The sequence below is a fragment of the Zonotrichia albicollis genome, chromosome 1 (genome assembly GCF_047830755.1).
Source record: "Zonotrichia albicollis isolate bZonAlb1 chromosome 1, bZonAlb1.hap1, whole genome shotgun sequence".
Lineage (NCBI taxonomy): Eukaryota > Metazoa > Chordata > Aves > Passeriformes > Passerellidae > Zonotrichia > Zonotrichia albicollis.
This window is the reverse complement of record NC_133819.1, coordinates 33,016,318-33,043,613: the sequence shown is the minus strand read 5'-3', so window position 1 is coordinate 33,043,613 and position 27,296 is coordinate 33,016,318. Positions and strand designations below refer to the sequence as shown.

The 27,296-nt window shown below is 39.3% G+C and overlaps 1 protein-coding gene across 1 annotated transcript; it reads left to right on the top strand.

Moving 5' to 3' along the window:
* The first annotated feature begins 2,069 nt into the window (after window positions 1-2,069).
* Window positions 2,070-20,935, top strand: SPMIP4 (sperm microtubule inner protein 4). Its single transcript, XM_026799434.2, is given in 11 exon segments — window positions 2,070-2,225; window positions 4,087-4,187; window positions 5,720-5,886; window positions 8,813-8,912; window positions 15,004-15,152; window positions 15,155-15,187; window positions 17,798-17,890; window positions 18,444-18,492; window positions 20,183-20,342; window positions 20,538-20,862; window positions 20,865-20,935. Coding segments are annotated over 11 exon segments (1,404 nt in total).
* The last annotated feature ends 6,361 nt before the right edge of the window (window positions 20,936-27,296 follow it).

Sequence of the window (27,296 nt, the reverse complement as noted above, 5' to 3'; positions counted from 1 at the left end):
GCAGGGACATAGGACATATATGTCCTATATGAACCCTTTTGATGAGGGAGGGTGGATTCTGGTGAATCAGTGGTCCTGGTGCTGGTGTGCTGGGTAAGACTGCAGACAGGTTTAAGCCTGTCTGCATAATGTGGATTTGAAGTTGAGTGCAGTCAAATCACGATCTGGTGCTATGGATGACAGCTGAATGCTAGGAGACTGATGAAGTAAAATTGATGGCACAGATCCCTGCCTCAGTGGGCAGCTGCTCTCATGGAGCTGCAAAGAGAACCCATGAAATTTGGGACCTCCCTATATGTGCAACAGGCAGGGGGCAAAAAATCTATTAGTCAGGCTCCATCTGTAATTCTGGCAGCCAGAAATAAGTTTCTGAGACAGGCTAATAAAGCTGGATAGAAAGGAAATTGCACTGGGGTTGGAACAATATGGACTCAGAAGTGCACAGCATTGCAAGTTCTGGCAGAACCACAGCAGTTCTGCTAGAGGGAAAGTCTGATTTCTGTTTCTTGCCCACTTGCAGATTATGGATTAAAAACTCCGAACATTTTCCCCATTGCAAGCCAGTTGCACTTGAATGTGAGTAATCAATATAAGATTCCCATAGTGTTCATATAGATACCATATTAGACCTACCCAATACTCTATAAACTGCCAGCATGATAGAATTAGCTTCGGTTTTTTCATTTGAATGTGCTACATCAACTTCTTTCCTCAAAAACATATGGCTGAAACTCCCAGACATCCTGGAAGAATAACATATTTCAAATATTTTCAAATTAGTTCCCTATTTTAATAAGGCAGAGCAAAATCCTTTGCATTTTACTGACATATGCCAGTGAAGAAGAAGACTTGTTTAAAATATCCTTTCTGTCAAAGCTTTGCCAAAGTCAGGATGGCAAACTTACCAGTCAGATGAATATAAATTGCTCCTTTCTCCTTGAGACTCTTCTCAGACTTCTGGATATAAGGTCCATATCCAAAAGCTAGCAGATCATTAAGTGCAGAGCAACACAGAAATCTTAAAAGTACAACTCAAAATGTGAGGATGTAAAACAAAGGCCTCTCAGCCTTCTCCACATGATGAGCCATTGTTTTTTTTAGCCAAAAAGTCTTGTCACAGTGTGTGGAAAGCAGAGCGAATTCAGTGCTTCCCTTTGAGAACTGATCTAGCCATTATTCCACACTGTGCTTGTCCTGGATCAAACAGGTTCCTGAGGGCTTCCCCAGGGCTGTCCCAGAAGAAGCAGGCACAGATACAAGGGAATGCTCTGCTGGCTCTTGGTGGATGGGAAAGGAAGCAGTAGTGCTTCTTTGTCTACTTTGTTTAAGAAACTGATGGTGGCTTTTTGTCTTTCTGTCTTCTCTTTGGAGAAGATTCTTGGTTGCCACGAACCAAAGCTTCATCTGATAGAAAGTAAAAGTCCTGGCGCTTTTGACTTGCACAAGAGAGCAGCCCAAAGCAGAGGCACCTTGTTTAGATATAAATGCCTGCATGGAGCTCTGGAGAGCTCAGGGTTTTACACTGACCTAGGACAGCTCCTCTCCTCACAATCAGCTGATCAACCAGCGTTGAAATACAAATTTGTTCAAGTGAAAGGAGGACTGAATCATTTCCCCTTAGTACAGATATAGAGACAAAATGGCAGTTAAGGAAAAAGATAATTTCTATTAAAAGTATTATGGGTTTAAAGTCCTTTTCAGAGTGGGACTGGAACTTCACAGTGAAACTGAATTCACCAAGCGAGATTTCCTGTGCAGAAGTCCTTTTCTGTGCGAGTCCAAACTTTATGCTCTTACTTGAAAGTTTATTTCCAGCTTCTGTTCATCAGTAACACAAAGCAATAGTATCACACCTCTGTAATCTGCTTCTTTCATGTTGTTTTTCTGTTTGTTTTATTTTGTAACCTGGTACAAATAACCAGTAGCAGTAGTAAAAGCAAGTACTGTTTCCTGTAGACACTTGCCAGAATTAGGCAGAGCTCATCTGTTTTCTCCTTAGTATTCAGATGCAGTAAAAATTTTTATGGTATTTCGTATTTTATCCTGCATCTTCACCTAAAATTTCAAATATGAAACACGATAACCTGCTACTGCATAACCTGCCCCAACACTACCAAGAAAATTAGAGACCTGAGGTCCTATCAAGAACATTCAATTTGAATGTAGCACTAACTCCATTTCAAATTCCTTGCTTGTCCGACTATCTCAAGACAAGAGCAGAACTTGTAAAGGAAAATTATTCCATTAGAAGTATTTGATATCAATTTGCTGTTACTGAAAGCATTTTCTCATGGTTATGTTTTTCTGGCAAGACACACTTTTTTCTTTTTGCTTTAATGAAACAGAGTATCTTCTACTTTGTGCAATAGTCTGTCAGTCCCCCAGGAAATACGTTCGTCACTGCTGAAAAGAGGACTGCTAAAATAAACTATACTGTGGTTTTAGCATTCAAAATCTCCTGAAATAATTTTCATAAAGAATAAAATGAACACATATGTTGCATTTATTTCTAATTTGAAAAAAAATGAGCATATTTGACAAATCAATCGCCAACATTTATCATGGTATCTTCTCCTGTTTTAAACCTTTTTTTTCCCCTAGATTACAGTTTGACCTAGAATTACTGAAATAAAATTTTAAATTAAAATTTTAAATTAAAGGAAGCTTGCAGTTAGCTTTTGTAATCATCAGTATGTAATCAGGAAGTTTCAGAAATCAATGTGTTTTGACTATATTTTACAGGCTCAATTATACTAATAGCTGGGGGGCAGGATATGACTGAATTCCTGCTATTTTTAAAGGTCTGGAAAGCTGAACTTCCATGCTGCTTGACACTCATGACTTTTTTTTTTTCAATCTAAATTTGTATTTTTTTCCGTACATCATGGATTCCAGAGTGAGCCTCAAGTCCTCCAGTGTTCTTTCATATGAGATTTTCTCTCTATTGTTAGCAAAATCAGGTCCTAGTTTCCATCTTTCTGGCAGGCTTCTGATTTACTACAATTGATAAATTCTTTCATTATTTGTAATGTCTCCTATCCAACATCTGAATTTCAGTAAGAATACTTTGATATTATTGAATTCTAACACTTGTCAAGCTGTGTCTTGATGCCTCCCACTTACATATCTGCCCTGAGGCAAGTTTTTGTGGTATTCCTTGCATTGCAGGAATTTGGTGAATTTCCATCTGCACTCTTTTAACTATTAATAGGCTTGGAAGTTTACTGAATTATAGGCCTGATTTAAATTTTAATGAATATCCAGAAAAGAATCATGTTAGCTACACAGGATACCCAGAAAAAGAAAAAATTAAGCAATGCAACAGCAAGGCACCTTTCAGATGACAACTAGACACAATTCTGAAACACAAACATTAAATATACATAGCAAGGTTGTAGCATTCTTTTCTCAGTGACCATGAAAATCTGTATTGTAACACAGATCATAAACTACATTTTTCTGCTACTGTCAACACACACATGAGCACCCCAATTCATACCTGAAAAGAAGATGGCTGCATGTTTTACAATATCATACATTTTTTAAATGTTACATTTTTTCCTAGTCACATAAATACAAATAAATAAATAAAATAAATAAATAGGACAGTTGTTCTCAGCATTTATAAAGAACTAATTCATTAATTTTATTACATTATTTTCTTGGACTGGAGCATTTGCTACCAATATTTGCATGGCCAGACTGTGACCCTGAATAACCAGAAGCATGTACCTATATTTGAATAATGCTTGGTTGCATATATATATATATAGATATATATATATACAAAGAAGGTATCCTATGTATTTTACCCTATCATCAGGTAGATTCAGCATTGATATCCTAAGATTATGTGTACAGTTATTTATAGGTTTATTGGAAACAGTTAATAAAAACAAATTCAGACCATCCCACTCAAAAAATTCAATTAAATCTAAATCTGGAATTATTAAAATGTTGCTCAGTGACTGTGTCACTTGGCATGTATTGTGGGCTACAGGAGAAGATGTGTTGAGTGAAACAGTGGGTGCTAGGATCTGAGGTGCCAAAAAAATGCATTTCAGATGCTCTTTACTTTGTATTAAGGGTCCATTTGTGGCTGTGATACCTTCCTGGAATATTTCTGGAACACAGCTTTCAGATAAATACATCCATAAGGAACCCAGTTCATGTACTCCAAGACCAAGGTACTGCAAAACAGAGACATTGGGAGATTCATGTCAAAAGCAGAGCCCTGAATTAAAATGCCACTATGAATAAGAACTCTCCTTGCACGACCTGCTGGAAGCTGTTGGCAGCACACACCCTCACATGTGTTGGCCTCACGCGCGGATCAAAACAATTACTGGAGGCCTTCACAAGCTCATAACTAAAGACACTGTATTCTTACACTCTGGTTTGACATCCACATGACGTACAAAACAAACCTGAAGGGAAAAATGCAACTTTTTAATGGTAAAGAAGGCACTAGCAAACTGATGTTCTGATCCCAGAACACTATATTTTGGGTGGTGGGTTTTTTCTCAGGAAAAAAAAACAAACCAGAAAGCTGGAAGTTGTCTGTCAGAATTCAGAATAAATCTACTATTGTGGAAGTTAGAAACCCTAATAGTGTCTATCAAATAATTGTCTATAGTGCTGAGAATCTTAAGGATTGTTCATGATAGACATTTTAAAAATATGTTCACCTTAGCCCTTTTTTGATAATCTCTGGGCTGAGACATTTTTGAATGTGTGTTGAGATCTCAAATGTCACTGGACCACCATTGGCTATAAATGTTTCTTTGGGAGAAGGAGACTTGTAAATATTTTAAGTTTTACACAGTCCTGTTCGAACTGACTAGATGATCAGACCTCTGTGTGCAATGCTTCTCTTTTATGTCCAAGGTAAAGTGGTTGCTCTGCAGCTTGGTAGCCTATAGAGAGCAGCCACCAGGAATGGTTTATTAATGTTTCCAGTGAGAGCTGGCCTAATGAATGCAAACATCACAGCCACACTGATGACTTGGCATCTGCCTGACTACTTTCGGACTGGGGGCAAAATTTTAGACAGAACTTGTAAGTGAATGCTTGACTTCCTTCAGAAACTGAGAAACAGAAAATCTATGGCACATCAGATTCTTATTTTGGTTCATCATAAACACCAAACTGCTTGGTGTCAAATGACACCAATGTATGGAAATGTGCAAAGTATCCTCAGCCTTTAGCACATCCATGTGAGTGCCTAACACAGCATTCCTTCAGTCTGAACTTAGCTACTAAACAGTAACATTCTCACCCCTCTCTAGAGATGGAGAGGGGAAGTTCTCAAGGCATAAATTACAAATTCTGAAATCAGTGGAAATTAGATGCTAAAGCTTCCATCTGTGCTATTGCATATATTTGCTGTCCATATGCTGCTGAGAGTGCAGGTATGCATGTGCTGGCAGCTGATACTCAATAACACGGCAAGATGCACATGCTGCACACATCTATCACCTTCTTTCTTCCCCTAACTGAGCAAAACATCATTGACTTGACCCAACCTTCATTAAACAATTGACAATTGCTGTTGTACTAACTTCTCCTACTGACGGTTCATCCTAATGGCATTAGCCAAAATAAACTAAGTCAGTCATGAAAACAGAGCCAAGCTGTCATTGTTTAAAACACTTCAGGTAACCATAACTGTTGCTGCTATCAAAAGACATTCTGGTTTTGTTTGTCTTTTTGATTTCAGATATAAAGAGTTCAGGAAATTCCTCCATTGCTGCCAGCTTCCCTGAGGAGCAGAAAGGAAGCATGGAGGACTTGATCTACATGTACTGCCAGAAGACAACTGAGCAAGGGAAAAGGATCTCATGTACATTTGGATCTCCATGTACATTAATGGATGTACACCTTATGGTAGTGGAAAAGACCCTCAGCCAACATAGGCTAGACATATACTTCTCACAGTCAAAATGTTTAAGTGAAGTGGTTTCCCCAAGTGAAGCATCAGGCAGCAAAATGCTTGAACAGCAATTTAGACTGAGATGTGCAAATATCTGCATGGGCAATTTAAGCTTTTATTTTTTTCACAATGCCCTAAATATTAATGTGGAAATATATTGGTACTCACAAATCTCTACACAATATTTTGCTGAAACACTTGAAGTTCCAAATTTCTGTTTTGCTTTTTTGCCCATCATTTGATAACTATTTACTGTTGGCTGTTGTCCCAAACAATCTTCCTGAACTTAAAGATTTCATTTTTGGCCTAATTTACAGCATCCCCAAATACCATAGGCATAAACATGAAAAGTCAGTGCTCAGCTTTTTCAGAAAGCTGTTGTAAAAGTAGAGATATGCCTAGGAACAACAGCTGAGGGGCTGTTGGGGAATGCTTTTGGAATTAGGGCTCCTTTTCCTAGACTACAGCCAGTTTATTCTTTAAAATATACTGAGGTTGGTGCCACTTCCACTGAAACCAGTTCCAAGACTTCTTTTTCTTCATGACAGCATTAAAAAAAAAAAAGACTGACTAACTGAAGTATAGGCAAATGATGATGCCAAATCTGTGTTGTTCAGACACTCATGTAGGATTCAGATCACCATTACTGACTTACAGGAAAGCTTTGAAAGCAGAGCACGCTGCTTAAGGTTGACTCAGAAAAGTCCAAGGATAGCCTTCAGTCCTGCAGCCTTTCCAACAGGAATGGAAGATGCAGGCTAGAATGTCAGAGTTAAAACATTACTCAAAGACTGGAAACTTGCCTTCCTGTCCTTGCTCTCCTCTTTGTTATCATGAGCTAACCTTTACGTGAAATGATTACAGAATATCACAGTTTGGAAGGGACCCATATGGACCACCAAGTCCAATCCTGCTCCTCACACGACTATCTAACACTAAACCATGACTAAGAGTACTGTCCAGATGCTCCCTGGACTCTGACACACTTGGTGCCATGATCACTCCCCTGGGGTGTCTGTTCCAGTGACTGGTCACCCACACAGTGGAGAACCTTCTCCAAATATCCATCCTGAACTTTCCCTGATGGACCTTCATGCCATTCTCTCACATCCTATTATTTCTGGCCACCAGAGAGAGGAGATCAGCACTTCTGCCTCCCTTGAGGAAGATGTAGACTTTGTGGAGATCACCCTTCACCTTCTCTTCTCCCAGCTGAACAAACCAAGTGACCTCAGCTGCCTCTCGTACAACATCTTGCCCTTGAGACCTTTCACCATCTTGGTCCCCTCCTCTGGACACACTCTGACAGTTTGATGTGCTTCTTCCACTAAGGCACCCAAACCAGCTCAGAGCGCTCGAGGTGAGGCTGCACCAGGGCAGAGCAGAGCAGAGCAGGAGCCACTTCCCAGTCACTTCCCTCACCTGGCTCACTGTGCTCTGCTGATGCACCCCGGGGTACAGCTGGCCCTTTCAGCTGCCAGGGCACACTGCTGACTCACCTTCAGCTTGCCATCAACCCAAACACCAGATCTCTTTCCCCAGGACTGCTCTCCAGCCTCTCATCACCCAATCTGTTCCTATAACCAGGGTTACCCCATCCCAGGGGAGAGTCCGGCACTCACTTTTGTTAAATGATGCTGATGGGACTTCCATCCCAGAACCATGGCAAGGTGCTGTGATGCCACAGTGATAGGACAGGTGAAAGGATGTCAAATGAGCTTGAAACAAGAATTCTCATTGCTCTTGTGTTTGTCTTTTCTGAATATGCAATCCCTTGGATTATTTGATGTGCAGGCACACTAGTGTAGAGCCCCTAACCAATCCAAGTGAATCTCACTCTAGAGAAAAAAAGAGGTCCAGAAACAAGTCATTCCTATTCCACAAGGTGGAAATTGCCCAGATGGCATGTATTCTATGTCTCCACATTCCTACACTCACACTGCAAGCCAGGAGAGATTTTGGCCAACTCAGGCATAGTACCTCATGAGAAAGCAGATGAGTCATTGCAACTACATGTCCCATCTCAGAAAACCAATGTAGCAGTCAGAAAGGAAGAAGAGGTTAGCAAGCTACTTCATGTTAGTAGCTACTTCATAGCTACTACATCTATGATAAGGACATCCATTTGCTGGTTTTGGACAACTCTCACAGTAAAATGTTATTGCAGGAGAGTTGCTCAAAGCATACACAGGTACCTAAAATCTGAAGGTGCTACTCAGGGGCCAAGGAGTGTTCAGTGCAGAAAATATAAGAAGCTTTAATATACTCATGCTTGTAATAGAATTTGTAAATAAAACATCAGGAAGTATCCACAGTGAGAATTAATTAAAATGTAAGGCTTTTTCTAATGCCAGGAAAATCTTACTGATTATGGCTGATCTTTCCACCTGCATTTCCATCCTTTTCACACTCTCATTTGCTGTCTGTTGTTGGTTTTGTTTTTTGGTGTGGAGCTGTTTTCAGACTCTTGTCAGTGAAAGGCACCATGCAGTTTGGCTGGATTCTGTGACCCCTTTGGCAGAAGGAGGAGCTGAAAGTGATGCCCAGAGTGTAGAAATAACTGATTTTAGGGTAAAAAGTTGGAGCCTGTACCTATTTGAGGAATTCCCATAGGTCTTGTTGAGTGTTAGGTGTGTGGTAAGGAAATGTAAGAGCCAGGTTTTAACAGGGAGAAATGCTCAGCATTCTCAGGAATTTTTAAGTCAGGCATGGGTGCTCAGCACTCCTCAAAATCCAGCCCTGCATGATTTTGAAACACAGGATAATGTCCACACTGGCATCATCTATGAGTTTTGATACTAGCAGTCTCCTGAGAAATCAAGACAAAAACATACCAATTTATTTGGATTTTACAAGGAAATAGAGCATAAGCTTTATAAATTTATGTGTTTCCTTTGCACAGAGGCCTTCCTACTGAACAACACCATGATGTCACTCAGCTGGCAAAAAAAAAAAAAAGTGATGTGTGTATGAATGATGAGCTTTAAGTTTAAATTTTCAGTTAACCAGATTATGAAGTTAGAGAATACAGCAGCAAACTGAATATTCATTCTACTGTGATAATATGAAGTGCAGCTATGATATGAAATGAAAGGGCTATGTTCTGTAAAAAGAGATTAGCTAGTAACAGAAGACAACAAAGACAGAAATTCAGAATACAGCATTGTGCCACTTCAGTTCAAGAAGCTCTTCAACAAGGATCTCTGAGTTTGCTTTACAGGTTGCCTATATTTATCAACTAGTAATACTCAAAAATATTAGCCTTTCCACTTGTTAAAATCAAGTTAAGATCAAACTGAAGTACATGAAGTAATCATGACACCATGTGTACTTCAGTTCATTTTTCTCATACATATTTATATATATGTATTTTTGGAGGAGGCTTGCCAGGGATTATTTTCCTCATTGGTGCTGTTCAAGATGTATTTGAATCAATTTGGGTGCTGTGGGACTTTTGCAATCCAACATTTTGCCACTTGATGGCACCAGCAAAACACCTGATCAAACTACGTGGATTTTAGATTAAGTTAGTTTGAAGCATAGATGTAAATTCTTCAAACAGAGAAAATAAACAACCTCTTATATCAGCAGATATAAGTACATTAGAAACCTTAAAATAATTCTGTGATGATTTCACAGTTAACTGTCCAGGGCTGTGAGGTGCATTCCTCATGACAGGCGCTCACCTGAGTGGGTCACCCAGGGACACAGGCTGAGGAAGAGATCCCAGCACCTTTCCAGAGATTTTCTTCCTTAACAGGAAGCAACCAGGGACTGCTGTGACTCTGTGCCCTTGTGTCAGCTATATAAGGAGGAAGGAGATTTTACAGGAGTAGGTCAAATTCTGCCCCCGTACACACTAAAAAGTACATAACCTTGGACTCTGAATGTTTGATCAGCAGATCATTAAAATGTTTTCTCTGTTATTATGCACTCACATCTTAACCTGAAATATGCTGGGTCTCCAAAAATATTTTCATTCATCCTAGTTTAAGCATCTTATTTCCCTATAATATTATATTTTCTTGGTCTTTAAAACACCTTTAAATTGAAGGAAAGAATATATCCTTTAAAGCAAAAAGTAAAACCCACACACAAAAACTCTTCCACGTTCACAGTCCAAGGTCTTTCAGAGCAAATATTCTTCTTGCCATCAGAAACTATTAAATGGTGACAGCCACAGGGAACCTTTCCTGAAAAATGCACTCTGAGTGGTGCTAAGCAGACCTACCTGGGAGCTATTAACACTCAGTTTATTTACCTTATAGCCTGTGAGGGCTCCTTTGCGCCATTACTGTCTTGTGGGAAACGAATTACAAGGTATTTGCAATAACTCTTTACACTTTCATGGACCAACAATGCCCTTGCCTTAAAGATGAGCACTATCTATCCTTGTGCAGTTTTGCACACTGGAATCAGTCACTGACTGGCTGCAGATGGGCTTTGCTCAGTGCACTGGCAGTGGGTCACACACACATGCCCTCCCAGTCAAAGGCACTGGAGAAAAGGAGTTGCCTCCTCACTTCTATAGGTGTAATGGGTCCTCAGACTCATAACAAACAAGACCACAAAAATTAGGAAAGTTGATGAAAAACAGCTTTCAGCCACTGCCAAGAGCCTTAGTTATACACACACACATCAGGCTAGAGCACTGGCAGCTGTCCTCCCACAGACAAGCCACACCAGTAAGGCTTCCAGTAGGTTTAGTGACAGCATACAATGAATGAAAATTGTTTAGTTAAGTTTTTTGGGTTGGTGGCTGGGTTTTTTCAGGTGGGTTTTTTTGGGGGTTTTTTTTTTTTTTTTGGTTTTTTTTTTTGCTTTGTTGGTTTTAATATGGTTTTGCTGTTTATCACGCCACAAAATATTTACATTCCTCTGGCTGTCTCCCAGCTCCTTGACCCATGGTGGTTCTCAGATCTGCAGATTCCTGACCAAGCAGGATTTAAGGTTAGGCAAGATAAGTGATTGCCTCCCTTTGCAAGAATAAAAGCCTGTAGAGAAAGGCAATTTATACACTTGAAACAATTTATTCTCTAGTTGTAATTTCCTTTCTGTTAAAATTGGCAGGAGTGATGCATCTGATTCTCTTAATTATTTACAGAATACATGGGAAAGTAACAGGAAAGAGAAGCAAAATGTTCTCTGGCCTGATCTAAAAAGAAGGTGAAGGTCATGAGGCTGCCCACGCTGCATCCCTTTCAGGCCAAAAGCACACTTGAGAAAAGAAAGAGATCTTCAGAGGCCCCTAGCATGTGTCAGAGAGAAGGAAAGTAGCACTAAGTGAGAGACCCTCATGAAGGTCACACTGGTTCCAAAGTGTCTCATTACTAATACTGCACAAGTGCCTCTCTCCACTTAATGCTCTGCCACCACAAGGGAAGCTGCAGAACTACTGCACAGAAGCCAGAGCGTGCATAAGGCTATTCTCTCTCATGTGAAACTTGATTTATGCCTATTTTATCAAAAAGTGACTGAAGAGTGCCCATACTCCACTCAATGCTAGGGAAATGGGATGGTGTTCATCTGCACAACTCCCTGGATTTTTTTCTGGGCCTTTCCAAACTGGAAGCATAAATCCTGCCACCACAAGCCTTAACTTCTGTTCAGTGGACAAACTCCATATGCTCTGTAGACTGAACATAAAGGGGCAGATGATATAATACTGACCAACTGTTTCTTGTGTGATACTGGCAGACTCCACCAAAAGTCTAACAGAACTCCAGTGAAAACAGTGCCAAATTTTAAAAACTGCTAATATCTTACTTACTTTCCTCTTTCTCTTCTGCCTTCCATTCTGGGTGGCTTCAGGCCACAGTATGAGTATGAGTTTTAAAAATATAACAAATATTCAGAACAACCATCTACCCTTAAAAATGCAGAACTTTGCTGGCTGTTACAACCGGAGCTCAGAAACCTTCTCTAAATCATGGCAGTCATGAAAATGCACATTCATCCTTATTTTATTGCTATCTTAAGCTTACCTGTTAAAATGAAAAGTGATATACAATGGTAGTTAAGTAGTTCTGCCATGCCAGAGCTCAAAGCAAATTGACTGTCGTTATTTATGTGTATCAGCAGTATGTCCAATTATTGCAGTGAAAAATGTAGCAAGTCACACTGCAACACAACAAAACGGAAATTGAAAACACTTAGTATTTCTTTTCAATTCTCATTCTGTTACAATAATACAGCTGTAACAGAATGTGAATTGAATAGACATACTAAGAAGTATTCTACATATCTACAGCACTGGTAGATATACAGTAGAAATAAATGGAAAATCAACTAGAATTATCTATGGAATAAACTTTCAGAGATTGCTGGACTGCATGGCATTTCTATAAAGTATGAATGCTTTAAAGCATTCATAAAGGCTTCTATAAAGGCTTCCCATCATGAAGACGGATGTGAACTTTGAATCAGTCCCAGTTTGTTGTATATGCAACAATATACAAATGGTTGCCAGAATTCAACACTTTAAGTCCTGTTATCTTTGTAGCATCACACATTAAAAGCAGTTTTTTTGTTCAGCTCAGCTGAAGCATGAGTTATGCCGGCACAGCAATTTGTGAGATATCACACCTCATGTTGATTGCAGTGAGTCCCAGAGCATCACAGCACAGATTTCACAATGAAGGGCATGACTCGTGTATCTTGTATCAGAATGTGTGAATAAAATTGATCGGGCAGCTGAAGTTTATCTTTAAAACACCCATGTTAGTATGGAAAGAAATAAGCGCATGGCAGTATTTAAACTCTTTTTTGTGAAGGGACTTATTTCCTTGTTGTAACTCTGCAACACTTATCTTTATAGAGACCAATTCAATGATGGAGTGGCCCAGCTGCACCCTGAGTCACAGATGACTTGGAGACAGTTTGGGAGCAGCTCCCATGCCACAGCTATGTCATTACCCAGGCTAATGAACAAACCCCAGCCATGGGAGGATAGAGCCCCTGCAGGAACTGCTAAGGCTGAAAGGATGGAATCCCTGCAGGGCCTATTAACATCCCAACAGTTCTATGTCTTCAAGATGAGCAAGAGGAGGAACCCTGAGAATTTACCATCATCTCCTGCTTGGAAATAAATCTGGGACATCACTCTTCTCATTGAGGGAAACAAGGGGTTTTAGCAATATGCAGGCTTTGGTATACAGCTTTTGAAAAAACATTGTGTGACAATGTACAAATAATAAAGCTTTAAAAAGGGCTCTCATCTGACAACATCTCCTACCCATTTACAATAAAGACCCTTTGAAGCAAGACCTGGTAGATAAGCCTTTCTTATGAAATACACAAAATTTTGGAGCTCTAGGTGAACTACTTAGATTAGCCCAGTAATACTTCAGGCATTTGTTTTATTTTTTATTATACCAAAAAGAACCATTAAGCAAATAATTACTTTTTCAACCTTAGATATTTTCTGACTTGGTAAAATTGTCAAGAGACTCTTAGCTAGGCTTAGTGATTAAATTCTTGCCCTTTAAAGTTAGTGGGTTTTTTTTCTTGCCTTGAAATAAATAAGTCTCCAAGGTAAAATATAAATAATGTATTAGCATAGTATGAAGAGGTAATTTCTCTGCAAGTATAAACAGGGTATGTTTTTTGTTTTGCATCACTGATAAAAGGAATTTTTTAAAATTTATTTTTGTACTAATAGCACATACCATTGTTAACTAATATAGAGCTTATTACACAAAAGTCTAAGGAGATAGATTTTTTTATTCCTTCACTCTGTTTTAAAAAGACATTCCACACATTACATGTTCCTGATGTCTTTTCAGTCTTTGGCACCTGGCAACACAAAACATTCCTCATGTAATGAGTGGTGTCAGTAAGAACACTGCCTGCACATTGATTTGTCCCTGATGTATATTGACTGCACTGATTCAGATAACGGGTGGGAGATGCAAATGACAGTAGGTCACTTCAGCTAATTCTTCCCTAACATAGGCTTCCCAAACCACCAGACACTTTGTCTAGGTACATTTTGCCTGTATCTTACCTTTCCTTAATGAAATAAAAGGGCAAGTTGTTGTTCTCAGTCAGAATTGCACACTGCATGTTCCTTGGCAATAAGCAGCAGCAACACAATAAAGCACAAAAATCTCTCTATTGAACAAAGCATGCAAAGATTGGGTTTAGAAGATTAGCAGTGTTTACTTAGCACACACACTCTCCTACCAAATAGTGATCTTGCTGACTTGCCCATGGGATAATTCGGTTTTCTTGGCTGTGTTGTTCATGGCTTCTTTACCTGATGTGAATTAAAGTGTCTAAGAGCAACTACAAAGCACAACTTCTCTCTCATAAAGCAGATTTATGAGAAAGAAGCCTCAGAAAAGTCCAGCTTGGTGAGACCTCGTTATGTCATGACACACAGCTCCAGGAACTGAATTAATCTGGCTCCTGTACAAGACTGTGACTTTGCTTTACACAGCAGCTGGGGGGAGATGTTTGCTCTCAGCAAGCTGCTGTACGCAGTGGTGCTAAAGTTAAATCCAAACAGGGATTCATTTAACAGCCTGGTCTTTCTTACTGGAATAAACTGCCACGTTAGTTTTCCTCAGATTTCACGATACTCCTGATTTTATTAAGTCTTAAATTTCTATCATTAAAAATTTATAGCTGAAAAGAACAGCCACAGGAACATGGGCGCTCCATGAAATGCCAGTTCTCAGTATCCCATAAAATCTCCAGTTTAGCTTTATCCCCCTTCCTCACAGAAATAAATGTCATCTTAGAGGCAAGTTTTGATTACACAAGCACAAACTCAGTTACTATTAATTGGAGCTGTGCAAGAATCTTAAATTCCCTTAAGCCACATAAAAGTAAATGAGAATCAGTATGATTGATCATGTAAAAAAGCTGCAAGGGCAGCATCATTGGGAATTCTTGCTTGCAGGGTGCAAGCAAAAGGGGATTAAAAAACTAAGATATCACCTTTTTGATTCTCACATCTCTCCCCGTTCTTGCAAAGTGTTATATTTAATCCAATGCTCAGTGAAATGTGAAATAAGGAAATTTTCTTTCTTTCTGTCCTTCTTCCTGACAACTTAAACCAACCCAAGATCATTGTGCCTGCCATTTTCCCCCTCTTACCCCTACCCTGCACACATTTCTAGGTACACCATGTTCCCAAACTTCAGATCACTTGAGGGTTGAGACACTGGGATCAATTCAAGCAGTCATCAACCTTACCATACCAGTATCTCTAGCAAGATTTTGACCTGGTTGTTCTGAGGAAGACCAGAGGTAAGAGAGAACTCCACTGGTTTACCCTTTATCCTTGAAACTTACCTAAAACCACTATGGCAGCTGTGACTCTTTCCTGCTGAAGTTTAACAGAATCTGACTACACCAGTGGTCAAGGTAAGCAGTTTGGCTTAAAATAAAGCTGTATGTGCTGATAGTTGCAGTCTCATGGAGGATGTCTCAGCACAGAGAATAAAAGCAATTTGTGGCCCCCTTGTAGCCTCAGAAGCCAACAGAGTTATTAGCACAGCTGCCATTCCCCACAAAAGCTGATGGATCTCTTAGTGTGTCTGATATCTTCTGCCAGACAACTAACTCTCCACAGTTCAAAACAGGGAAAGAAAAATGAAAGAAAAAAATCATCAGTGGGACCCAAAATTAGCATTTTTTGAGCCAAAGTCATGCCTGCCACCTGCACTGGGGTCAAGAGAAATACCCATGGAATAAGAGCTGAATAATTTAAAATCTTATATCACTACACAAATAGTAGAACAAGATCCAGAGAGAAGAAACAATTTTTCCTATCCATTATGAAGCCTGAGATGAAACCCTGGACATTCACCATTTGCAGAACACTATGAAAACTATCATGAGCTATTTGTTTTTAACCCCAGCAGCATCTTACCCTGAGAGTGTTTTACATCAAATATTAGAGGAAAAGGGCATGAAATCATTGTTCTTAACTGACAGGTACTCTGTTTCAGACGACTTCAAAGATCATCTTTGTGAACTGATGAGGAGCACTTGGCAGCTACTGACTTCACAGGGTTAGGGGGAATTTGGGACAGGAAAAAGCCAGCACCTCTGTGTGCCATGGCAGTGGTTCTCAGGAAAGGTTTGGCAGCAAATGTTTGAAACAGGAAAAGCACATGCTGGTCTGGATAAGAAGCTTTTCAGGAAAGTAAAAGCTGATAATGTTAAGTGAGAGGTCAATTAGCATTAATTAGCTGCCATTCCAAGTCAGTACAATGCTGTACTGTTATTTATATAATTAGGTATATGAGTGATTTTTAGTGAAGTATTTGTCCATCCAAAACCAAAATCCTTCCATAGAATATGTAATGCTAGTAGTAGTAATTTTTAGTCAGTTTTCACTGATCACTGGTCAATTTAAGAAACATTAATCATGTGTGGAGGTGGATTTACAAAGCCTATTTTTGCACAACAGGAGGATCATGAGAGACCAAAATCTATTTCCAGCAAAGTTTAACAGGTTCAGAATTATCAGCTAAGGGGGCAGTTACCATGGGCACTTAGGAAATACTTTAATTTCATTTGCTGTTTCCTCCATATGTTTTGACTTTCTCAGAGACTAGGACACTGCAGTTCTCAGGGCTGAAGGAGAAATCCCTGGTTAAATACAGATAACCCAGACGACAGCCTGGTGACTTTTACCAACAGAAGGTTGTGCTTAAAAGCTTTGGGTTTTTTCCACATCTCTCCTTTAAACTTATAATGTCTATTATGTAATTAATGCTGGCAGCATCGCTGTGAGGTAAATAAGGAAATGAGGCACAAAGACTGGAGAGAGAAAAAGTGGTGACAGAAACAGGATTGGAAACTAATTCCACTACAGTTTCATTTTTAAAAGACATCTAGAAAAACTTTGTTATTCCTCATGGTGACATTAGGGGTTCAGAACGAGCTTCACAATTCAATAAGTTTTAGAGTCTGCTGTTCCTGTTTGTAAAATCATGCACAGAAAATGAAATAAGAACCTTCCCTGCTGGTGTGTGAATCAACCCAGAGCTCCTGCAATTGGCAATGGCAAGGTGGCCTTCTGCAACGGCAGCTTTTTTCCGGTATAAGATCAAGCTCTCAGCTGCCTGTCACCACCTCTTTGCCTGAGACAATTAGATTTCCAGATCTAGTGCTGCAGATGGTCATGTAGAGTACTTCCACTAAGACTTCATCACACATCACTGGGTTAACTGATGCTGATAAAATAGCTGATCTGGTCTAATCTTGCTGATTTTGTACCAAAAGAGTGAGTTCTGTTTGCACATCCATCAGACCAGTTTCCAAAGGCAAAAGAGACATTAGCAGCAGCTCACAGAAAGCACCTCTCCCACCATCACAGCTGTCTTTATAGTGAGCATTCATCTACAGCTAAAAATGCAGATCCATCTGTCATTCTGCTCCATGCACACGCTGTTTACAGATGTGGCAATGGAAACAATAACAGGCAGTTCATTTTAAGGCAGTTTATAACTGTGACTACGACAAAAAAAGCTTACAAAGCTTTCCCTGCCTACCATATGTGACTACCATGAGAATCTGGATTCCAAGTTATTTGACCCAAGTTCAGCACAAGTACATACCTGTTGAAACTTCCAGTTGAGTACTAATACTGCAGCAAATATATTTTCCTCCCACCAGATTTAAATTTCATTAGCATTTGCTAAACAGATAACTGAGGGAGAGGAGGGTGAACACAGGTTATTTCAAGTCTTTAAAACAGTCTTCCCCATACAGCACATATATTTGTTTTATACCTTAGCTGTTTCTTTTTATCCTTCAGCTTTACAAGTTTGAAGAAGAAAATGGTCAAATATATTATCCAAATCTAAACATTATCCAAAGATAGTGGCCCCCAACCCCATTTTAAAGAGCTCAAATATAACTTTTCTCCAGTTAAAACCAATATGCTACAAAATACTGAAAGGGCTCTGAAGATCGCAACATACAGTCAGGTCTTCACAGGTAAGAAATTTTTATTAAATTAGTTTAGTTGGGATAGCAATGTGAGACCACAAGTTGTTAGTCCCTTAATTACTCAAAGACACTGATTTTTTGTTATTTAGTAACAAAGGACACATAAACTGTAAATTATCTGAGGCTTTTCAGGGGGATTGTAGATTTGCCCTGATTTTCCTAACCCATAAAAATGTGTGACAATAAAACATGTCTCTGTTTAGGAAGAGTTCCAATATATTTCCTTATATAAAAGCAGTTTGCAGATTGACTGAACAACTAGGTGGAGAACCAATAAATACTGAATTTGCTAAGAATCTCACACTTCCACCACAAATAATGCTGGCAAGAGTATTATCAGAATCAGCTGGAAGAATTAAGCCTACTCTTTGACAATACTTAAGCACAGGGCAAAGCTCACCCCAAAGCAGAGGCAAAAGTTCACAATACTAAATCAGTCCTGACACAGCAGGTTGACAGAATGGATTAATGGCTTCTTTGGGGCTTGCAGAAGGGGAAGTTACTGTGGTTATCTGCTTACTTTTTTATCTTACTCTTTTAGATCGGCACCAACACACAACAGAAATTCAAAAGACCTTTAGCCTTGAGCAGTATGTGTAACAGTGTCCATAAAATGAGTTGGCAGATGTCATGTGAATGGGGACAATCAGGACAGTCTGACTGAACTCACCAATTTACTGTCCTTATTGCATTAGGTGTTTGATAAGTGACTTATTACCATTGCAGACTATTGCTTCCTTACTAACCACACCAGTTCAAGTTTGGTAGAGTTTCTATGATTTACACTCTTCCATTTCCATGAGTGATTTGCCTTTCATCCTCCAGGGTGCATCAATAACATTGGCAAATTCTATTTTGATGCCAAGATTTACTCTTAAGGATGTATAAAACAGTAATGAGAAAGTTGTTTTTTGTCTTCAACACTTTTTATATTCTCTGTGACCTGTATAAAAGTGAAAAGATATTATCTGCATTAAATGCTACTCATGCAAGCAGAGCATAATGTGGTATATAAGCAGAGCAAATCAAGTTGAGAGTTGTGTTTTGCTAATGCCTCATTACTTGTGATGGCTTTATAGACCCAGTTCTGACTGATTGCAGCTCTAAGCAATTGTAACTGACTAAGCAATTCTGCAGGTAAAACAGAAGGAGCACATTCCTGCTCTGCTGGCTTTACAGCACTTTTTCCTAGGGTGAACTACACCAGAACACACTTCCAGATTCAAACTGCATGGACTTACACAAAGCAGTGCAACTAAGTAAGATGCTGTCATTTTCATAGTTATAGTCCCAAACGGCCCTGGATAAGAAGTCCCCAGATTGTCCTGCTTTTCTTCTATTGGATTAAAAAAAATCCAAGTAAGGAAATGCCTTCTGATTTACATTTTACTTTTTCTGATGCATTTACAAATTTCTGATAATTGAATCTCTGTATCTGAAATGGAAAAGCTGTCAAACTTTGGGTTTTTTTCAGTGTGATGAAGGAAAAAAAAATTGATTTGCTTTATGATAATGAACACTTCAAAGAACACTTTCAACAGTTTGTCTCTGGAAATGAAAATCCAGACCAGCACCTTACATAATTCAAAACTGAGCAGTTTTATTGCCCTCTGGCTTCCAAAGTGTGATTGGCAGAGGCCTATCCTGGGCCATGGTGATTTACCTGAACAACACTCATCCACTTAAAGCATACATATGTTGAATATCAAACACTGAGATTGTTCAGCACAGTAACTACTGAAGTTCATTCTTTGGCTATGGGACTCAAATGTACTTTATGTTTGAACAGCCCCTTTGGCTCTACACCAGCATCTAAAGCCTCAACAATGTAAAGGATTGATAAAGGTTAACAGTGTGTGAGCAGTGGATCAAATTGTGGTTGAGAAAGCTAAAAAGTCACATGCAAGTGAGCATCCTAAAAACCACCTGCAGCTGTTCCTAAAAGAACTTAAAAACACACTAATTCCAGTCACCATTTACACTATCACTCATTTGAGAAGACAGATGCTTATAGAAGAAAGAAAAAAGCACAAGACATTTAAACCCATTTATATCTTATGCACCAGGCTGGAAAAGAATATTTAGTTCTCCAAATCATAAAGTGTGACTCTGAGCTCCCTATAAGACAGAGCAGTAGTGAAGGTCTGGGCTGTTTCTCTTTACTGAGTGACCTCTAACTGTGCCTTTTCAGGGCAGTCAGGGTCAATGGTCTGCTAAAATAAGCAGTCCCTGCTAAGAGACATAGATGGCAGTATAAATCCTGCTACGTTCTTCATACAGAAACACTTCTGCTGGTCTGTCACAAGTGACACCTCCTGAAGGGTGCACTGCATGCTTACTTCAAGGTGAACATCCCCATTAATCAATTCTGCAAAAACAATACTCCTTCAGAAGCCTTCACCTGTACTCAGCATTCCCACTGTTGTCACCAGCTACTAAGGCACAATGCTGAGTGAAATAAAAAGAGCAGCCAGCCTAGGTCAGCAGTGCAAAGTGACAGAAAGCACAGACCAGAAATGGGATGTCAGCCAAGAGCAGGACACTCTGTCTCAGACATGCTACCAGAAAGTTCCTTATGTTGATTCAAGCCCCACAATAAACAACCTTCTGAAAATCACTGATGTTGCAAAAAGAGGCATTGTAGAGGTGGCAACTTTCAGGAAGGCCCAAATTTGAAACCCTTCCAAAATCTGCATGTTCACTTTCCTATGAAGACTTCAAGCCCAGATATTTGGATCAACATACAATATTGAAAAACCCAGTTAGCCTAAGTAAGCCAAGCTTACCACTGGCTGTAAAGCATGAAGAAAGTGAAATTTTGTTGCACAGACTTTGCCATAAAGAAATATGTCTGCCTGCATGGAGACCAGAGGATGGGCCAAGAGAGATAATACTGCCTGAATGGATCCCCAGCTGTGAAGTTCCCCAGCTCCAGACAGGGCTGATGGAGCTGCAGCATTCCTCTCTATGACAGCAGCACAAAAACATGTACATGATTCTGTAAAAGGAGAGAGAGAAAATCCTCACAGATAACACTACTGAAAAAGACACAAGAACTATGGTTTCAATAATTTTTTTATTTCTTTAATTGACTTTTTTTTAAAAAAATTGAGTAAAAAAATAAAAAGAACTTCAATACAAATTGTCTGGCCTTTCCCAGGGAACCATAATAAATTCAAACAGTAAAGAGAAGAGCAATTAGAGTAGCCCAGGACATGTGCAGACCATTTTAGAACACTAGAAAAGCTTGAGCTAGAGGCCATGAAAACATAACTACTCTAGAGAAACACATTAGTGGGAAAAACACTGGTTTGGAAAGAGTTGGTTAATTAAAGGCCAAATGGATTAATAAATGAGCATTACAGTCGGGCTGGGAATAAACTTAGGGTGGGTATGACAAGATGATTTTTAATGTTCACAGCAGGGAGCATCAGGAATAGCTGAGGATCAGAAGAGGCTGAAAGAAGAGGATCAGAATAGAGGCTGCTTCCATTTTTGAAAGGAGCCATGACACTGTGCCAACAACAGCTGGGGACCAGTGTTACTGCCCCAATAAACCCCTTTGCAGGCCCTCCCAAACAGCAAACTTCCACCTGAAAAGGATCCTCTGCTACTCTGCAGAGGGTCAAATGCCAACAAATGCCAACTGCTGCACACACACACATGGGGACAAACATGATTCTTACGGGCCATGGTATCTCTGTGCACAGAACATTCCCAAAGTCTCCATGCTCTAAGGCTGACTGGCCTCTCCAAACACACATTCCTATATCAGACTATTGTAGCCTGTGTTTCACACTCTACTCTCTCCTTTTTCACTTATTGTCTGAGACAGGAATGTTTTAGAGAAGTGGAAAGGCCACAGAGACTATTTAAACTGAAGGGAAGTCTGGTAGAGGGAGAATGAGATCTAATAGTCCCTCCAGGGATTTGAAGAACCTTTAGGATGAAGCAGGAAAGCTACTAAAAACATGCAATCTGTTATTAGGAGTCAGGCCTAAGTGGATGAAAGTGATAAATATAGTAGCCAGATATTAATAATGAGCATTAACTCGGGGGTTATAAAAAAATTAATACCAAGACATAAGGAAAGAACAGTCCTGCTGCCATGTTGTGGTCACAGAGCTGTTTTAGGTTCCTGAGAAGTGTGAACAAAAATCAACTAAACAAAACAGTCCCCAAATACAATATATTTAAATATCTTGAGTAATTTTGTAAAGATTTTTGAAAATAAGGAAGCAGCAAAGGAAACTTTTGTGGAAAGCTATCTCATAATGGAATGCAAAGAATACACTTAAATTGCTATTTTCTGTGTGCTGACAGATTATGATGCCACTACACAGGTTTCAGGAACATAATATTGGAGCAGCTTTTTCAGGAACAGCTCATATTGGTTCAATGCATATCTTAAGAGGCTGCAGCCAAGTGGGGATTAGAGAAGCAGAAACAGCACACAGACATTCATTAGGGGCTTTTTAAACTCTTAAATAAATGAGGAATTATTCAGTCATTTCCTAGAGTGAACCTGAAGAGGGAGCAAAATACCATTGTGCTTTTCATGGAGAATTTTTTCATTGCATTCTTTCAAGCTGTCCCATCAAGGAATCAGTTATATTTTCCTTTCCCTTCAAGCAAATCACCAGAGTTCAGGAGACTGGCAGGATTATACCCTGAATACAAGGCTCAAACAGAACCTTGCTTCCAGCTAATCCTTATCAACTGAACTGCCCTTACAAAAGAGAGATACCAGCAAAGAATCATGGCACAAATCGCCTATGACTTTATTCATGTGTGAGGTCCTCAGGAGGTTAGCCAGGACACAGTGCCCCAGCAGTGCACTATTTTCTGGGCAAGTATTAAGAGTACAAAGGGCTCCAAGGCTACCAAAAGGATACAACTAAAATGACATTACAGGAGTCAGAGACCTTATTTTCCACTAGGAGAGGATACTCACTTTCTATCCCACCTTCACACATTTCAGAAACAAGGAGACTTTTAGTTGTTAAAACAGAGGTGATTTATGCATTTATTAGGACACAAGAAGAGTACAGGAGAGCATCTAGAGACTTTGTACAAAAAAAACCAAGCAGCATAATAACAGCTGAAATTTAAAAGTGAAGTATGAGGAAACTTACTGCAGAGATCTGCTGAAGACAACTCAGCCATAAATGGGTTTTTAGATGGTTGTTACCTCATGGAGCAAATATTTTAAAATAAATGCAGACCTCTGCCTTTTGCTCTGCCTAGTACAGAATATTTTGTTACTTGGATATCTTGCATTTAGTTTTGTTCAGCACACTTCCTAAGTAACAAAAAGCAAAAAAGTTTGGGAATATGATAAAGGCAAAAGGATTGACATAATTTTTTTAAAAGCCTTAGAGATATGTCCTAACATCATAAGAAAATCATCATCCACCCTAGCAGTTTGGATTAAGTGCTCTCAGAGCTCTGAAACTCCATGTCTTAGGATCATAAACCCATCCTGAGTAGTTTTTTATGTCTGCAAAACATCCAGCATTCAACACTGTCAGAAACAGCACTAAACCTCTAATCTGGTCTGATAGAAAACCTGACACATACCTGAAGTCTGATGTAAAAAGAAGCAATCAAGTTGGGCTATTAAAATCTGGTTATAAAACTACCAGGCAGGTGAATAGTTGGTGACCAAACTCATGAAAACTTGACACAACAGGCAGCAAAGATCCTTACAGGGAGGAAACCCCACCTGTCCACTGACAGAAACATCCCATGTGTTCTACCAACCATACAAATCTCCTTACAAAAGGACTCTTAATTTTAAGATTTTCTTGGGGCTAAGTTGATGCTTTGGAGACTAATCTCAGAATGTGTGAATTTAGGCTGTTGCAGAGGTACTTCTCACTCGACATCTTGGATTATTCAGAAGATTATATCCTAGGTGATCATGTAAGTGAGAGGACAGTAATCCTTGGCTCCCACAAATATACAAAGCAAATGTGTTATCAATGTAACTAATTGTCATCCCCTCCAAAGAGGATATTCCAGAAACTTTTTCCAACAGTTTGATTCATTACAAAGAAAAAAAAATATGGAAAATGGGGTAGTTTGAACCAACTACTTGCCATCCAAAAGTTGAAATTGAGGCCAGTAAAAATTACTGTTATCGTAGCATGTTTTTTGTCAGATGCAATCAGACAATGTTCAAGCTTTCCAGTAAACTGTGGCAGGCTCCACAATATGAGACTAACTCTAAAGTTAAAAACATAATGGACTGGATAAAAGAATATCCTTTCATTTGCCCTTCTGTTACTGAAGCCCTAAAGTTAATTTTGAGCTATTATTTTAAGCTTTTAAGCTTTCCAGTAAACTGTGGCAGGCTCCACAATATGAGACTAACTCTAAAGTTAAAAACATAATGGACTGGATAAAAGAATATCCTTTCATTTGCCCTTCTGTTACTGAAGCCCTAAAGTTAATTTTGAAGCTCTTTTCCAAAAGAAAAAGTTATGTCCTTAAGAAAAGCTGAATCTTTCAAATGTGAATGTCCTTCTTGGTTAACTTAATTAACTCTGTTCTTGAACTAAAAAAGTTCTTTTTTTTAACCTACTTTCACTATGGGAACTGGATTATAATGATTCAGAATTATTTTCCTGATAGTAAACCAGAAGTTGATGCAGTCCCATCCTAGGACAAGTCTTGCATTCAGTCCTTTCTTGCTATTCTGTGCTTCAGTGCAAATTACCCCAACTTAAAGCACTTATGTTTCATACTCACTACTCCTCTGTACTCATTCAAACAAGATGCCTCTGTTGTGTCACTTTAATCAAACCATCATCTTATGACAGAGAAGTTGCATCCCACACATCTTATTTTAAGGCCCAAGGTTATTTTTCTGTGAGCCCACAGATAAGAAGGCATCTACCAGTAGATGCAAGCAGCTACAGGGGCAAGTGCTTCAGCAGGGCAACCCCATATCTCCACACAGTGAAGGCAAGTATTTAGTCAATGTGCTCAGTTTGGGATCTGTGCTTGTTTTAAGTGACAAACAGTGACTCTGAACCCCGGATCTCCTTATCTACCCAGCTCCCCACTGGCCAGATGAATGACAGAGACTTCTACCTATCCCAGTCCTGGGGACTCTTTATCATACAATAAATGGCTGCTGGATAAATCTTCATGCCTGAGGCTTAGAACCACAGCATCACAGAATGGTCAAAGTGCTTTGCAATTTTCACACCTGTTAAACTCATCAGTAAATTTATCACTCAGTATGCCATGGCATTATAATGGTTGTGCAATTGATTCAGCTAGGAAAGCTTGGCAATCTCCCAGCTTCCCACTCTGCTTCCCACTCTGGCTGGATTGGCTGCTGTCTCTCCCTGTGCCTCCTGTAGTTTGGTTTTACAGCTCACTGTGATGCTGAGCAGCATTGCCTCACCCTCTACCTAAGTGGAACCTACAGCATCCTGGCCAGCCAATTCTCATTACTTGGCACTTAAGAGACATTCTTATATCCCTTAGTACCAAGTAGTTGTTTTCACAGTTAACAAAAGTCACTCTCCAAAAACACAGGAACAGAAGAAAGAATTACAAGTTCTGCCTTCCTCTGTCAAGATCAATTCTTTCAACTGCCAATCTATACATTGTCTGTGCAAAATATTTTTATGTCCCACTCCCAAATAATTGGTCTTTATAACATAGGAATGGGACAGTACATCAGTAGTTCTTTTACATGTGGGAATAGTTTTTTCCTTTTCAATAATGGCAATTAAGCATTGAATGCAATCCAGATACTCAAGTCAATGTAACACTTGTCATTAAAAAAAAAAACAAAATATTGTCAGAGATGACTGCACAAAGAATAAATACACTGCCACAAGAAATTACTAAAAGCAGCCCTTAAAATAAAACCAAGAATTGTTTGGTAAAATATTACACAAAAGCTTTGTCTTAAGAAGGAATATAGTCACCTTTAGGAACTGCAGCTACTCAGAAACTGCCCTTGCAACTGTTTAAAGCAGTAGCAAAATTGGCTTCCCTGTCTTAGACTGTATAAAACACAATAAGCAGCAGAGATTAGAGGCACACCATTCATCAGGCATTTTTATTTCCTTTTGAGTCTCTAATGCTTTTCAACTTTGTTCCCTATGTGTTTGGGTATACATGTCCCTGTCTTCCCCCAGAATAGCCTGTAAAAGACATAATAAACATAAGGCCAGCTATATATTCCAAGTGACAGGACTTGTACCATAAAAGTGTTGGAAAGTAACCCTAAACCCATACGTTTGCCACTGTGGAATATTCCTTTCTGAAGGATACTAGCATGAAAAACTTTTCAAGCCCAGCCCTGAATAACTCTTTAATCTTTTTAAACTGGGCTATGAAAAACCCAGGAAGAGGTATGCCTTTCTCCAAAACAATTCCAAAGGCAAAGATAAAATCAGAAGAAAGAAACAAAAAAAACCTGCAGGTTTTCTGAACTGCTTCAGTACAATTTAGAAATCATAATGGTGCAAATCAGTCAGTACTTCCTTGTGATGGGGTAAGATTTATGACTCAGGTCATAACTCCAACTCTTTCTTAAAACCAGGTCACACCACAATGACTCCAGCACAAATCACAGAGTCCCCAGTGCTGGCATAGTTTGCTGATAACCAGAAACAGCTCAGGGTTGTCCTACTTCCACATGGTAAGGGGATGAAAACAAGGTAGTCAAGCTGCTCAGGGATGAGGTGATGATTTCCACAAGAAATGTGTTCTAAGTTATTTGCCAAAGGCCAAACCAGAAGTTTAGCACAGAGTGGAGAAAAAAAAAAAAATCACACTTTCTCCTGACTTCCAGTGTAGGTCTATAATTTAGGGCAACCTTTTTTCTTTCATTTGCAGTGTCCCTCTTAAGGAAATCTGGATGCCTCTTTTGACATACTTTATTTGTTATTGGACTTGACACATTTGGTTTATCTTTCCTTCCTTTGGGACAGAATTACATAGAGTTACACATAGAATTCTGACTGCAAAATAACTGTAGTTCCAGTGTGTAATGGCCTGAGCTAGGAAAAAGTATTCCAGGTGTAACCAGAGTGAATAACTGAAAGACTAAAATATGAGCCTTCTAGGCAAACCACACCAAGGCAAACAGTCTAATGAATGTTAATGTGTGTAAAGTATAGAGCACTGAAATTGCACCCCAAGTCATTTTCATTTACTTCAGCAATTCAAACCCACAAAGCCAGAAAAGTCCTGTCTGTGTCTTCAGTGCTGCCTCTGGAAGTCCCACACCACACTCTGCCCTACACAGAAGGCCAGATGCAGGATTTCACATATATTTCATACATATCTGCAACGTATGTTGCAGATGCCACATTTATCAGAGAAGGCAAAAATGTCAGTATTAGTCTGTCCTATCACAGAACAT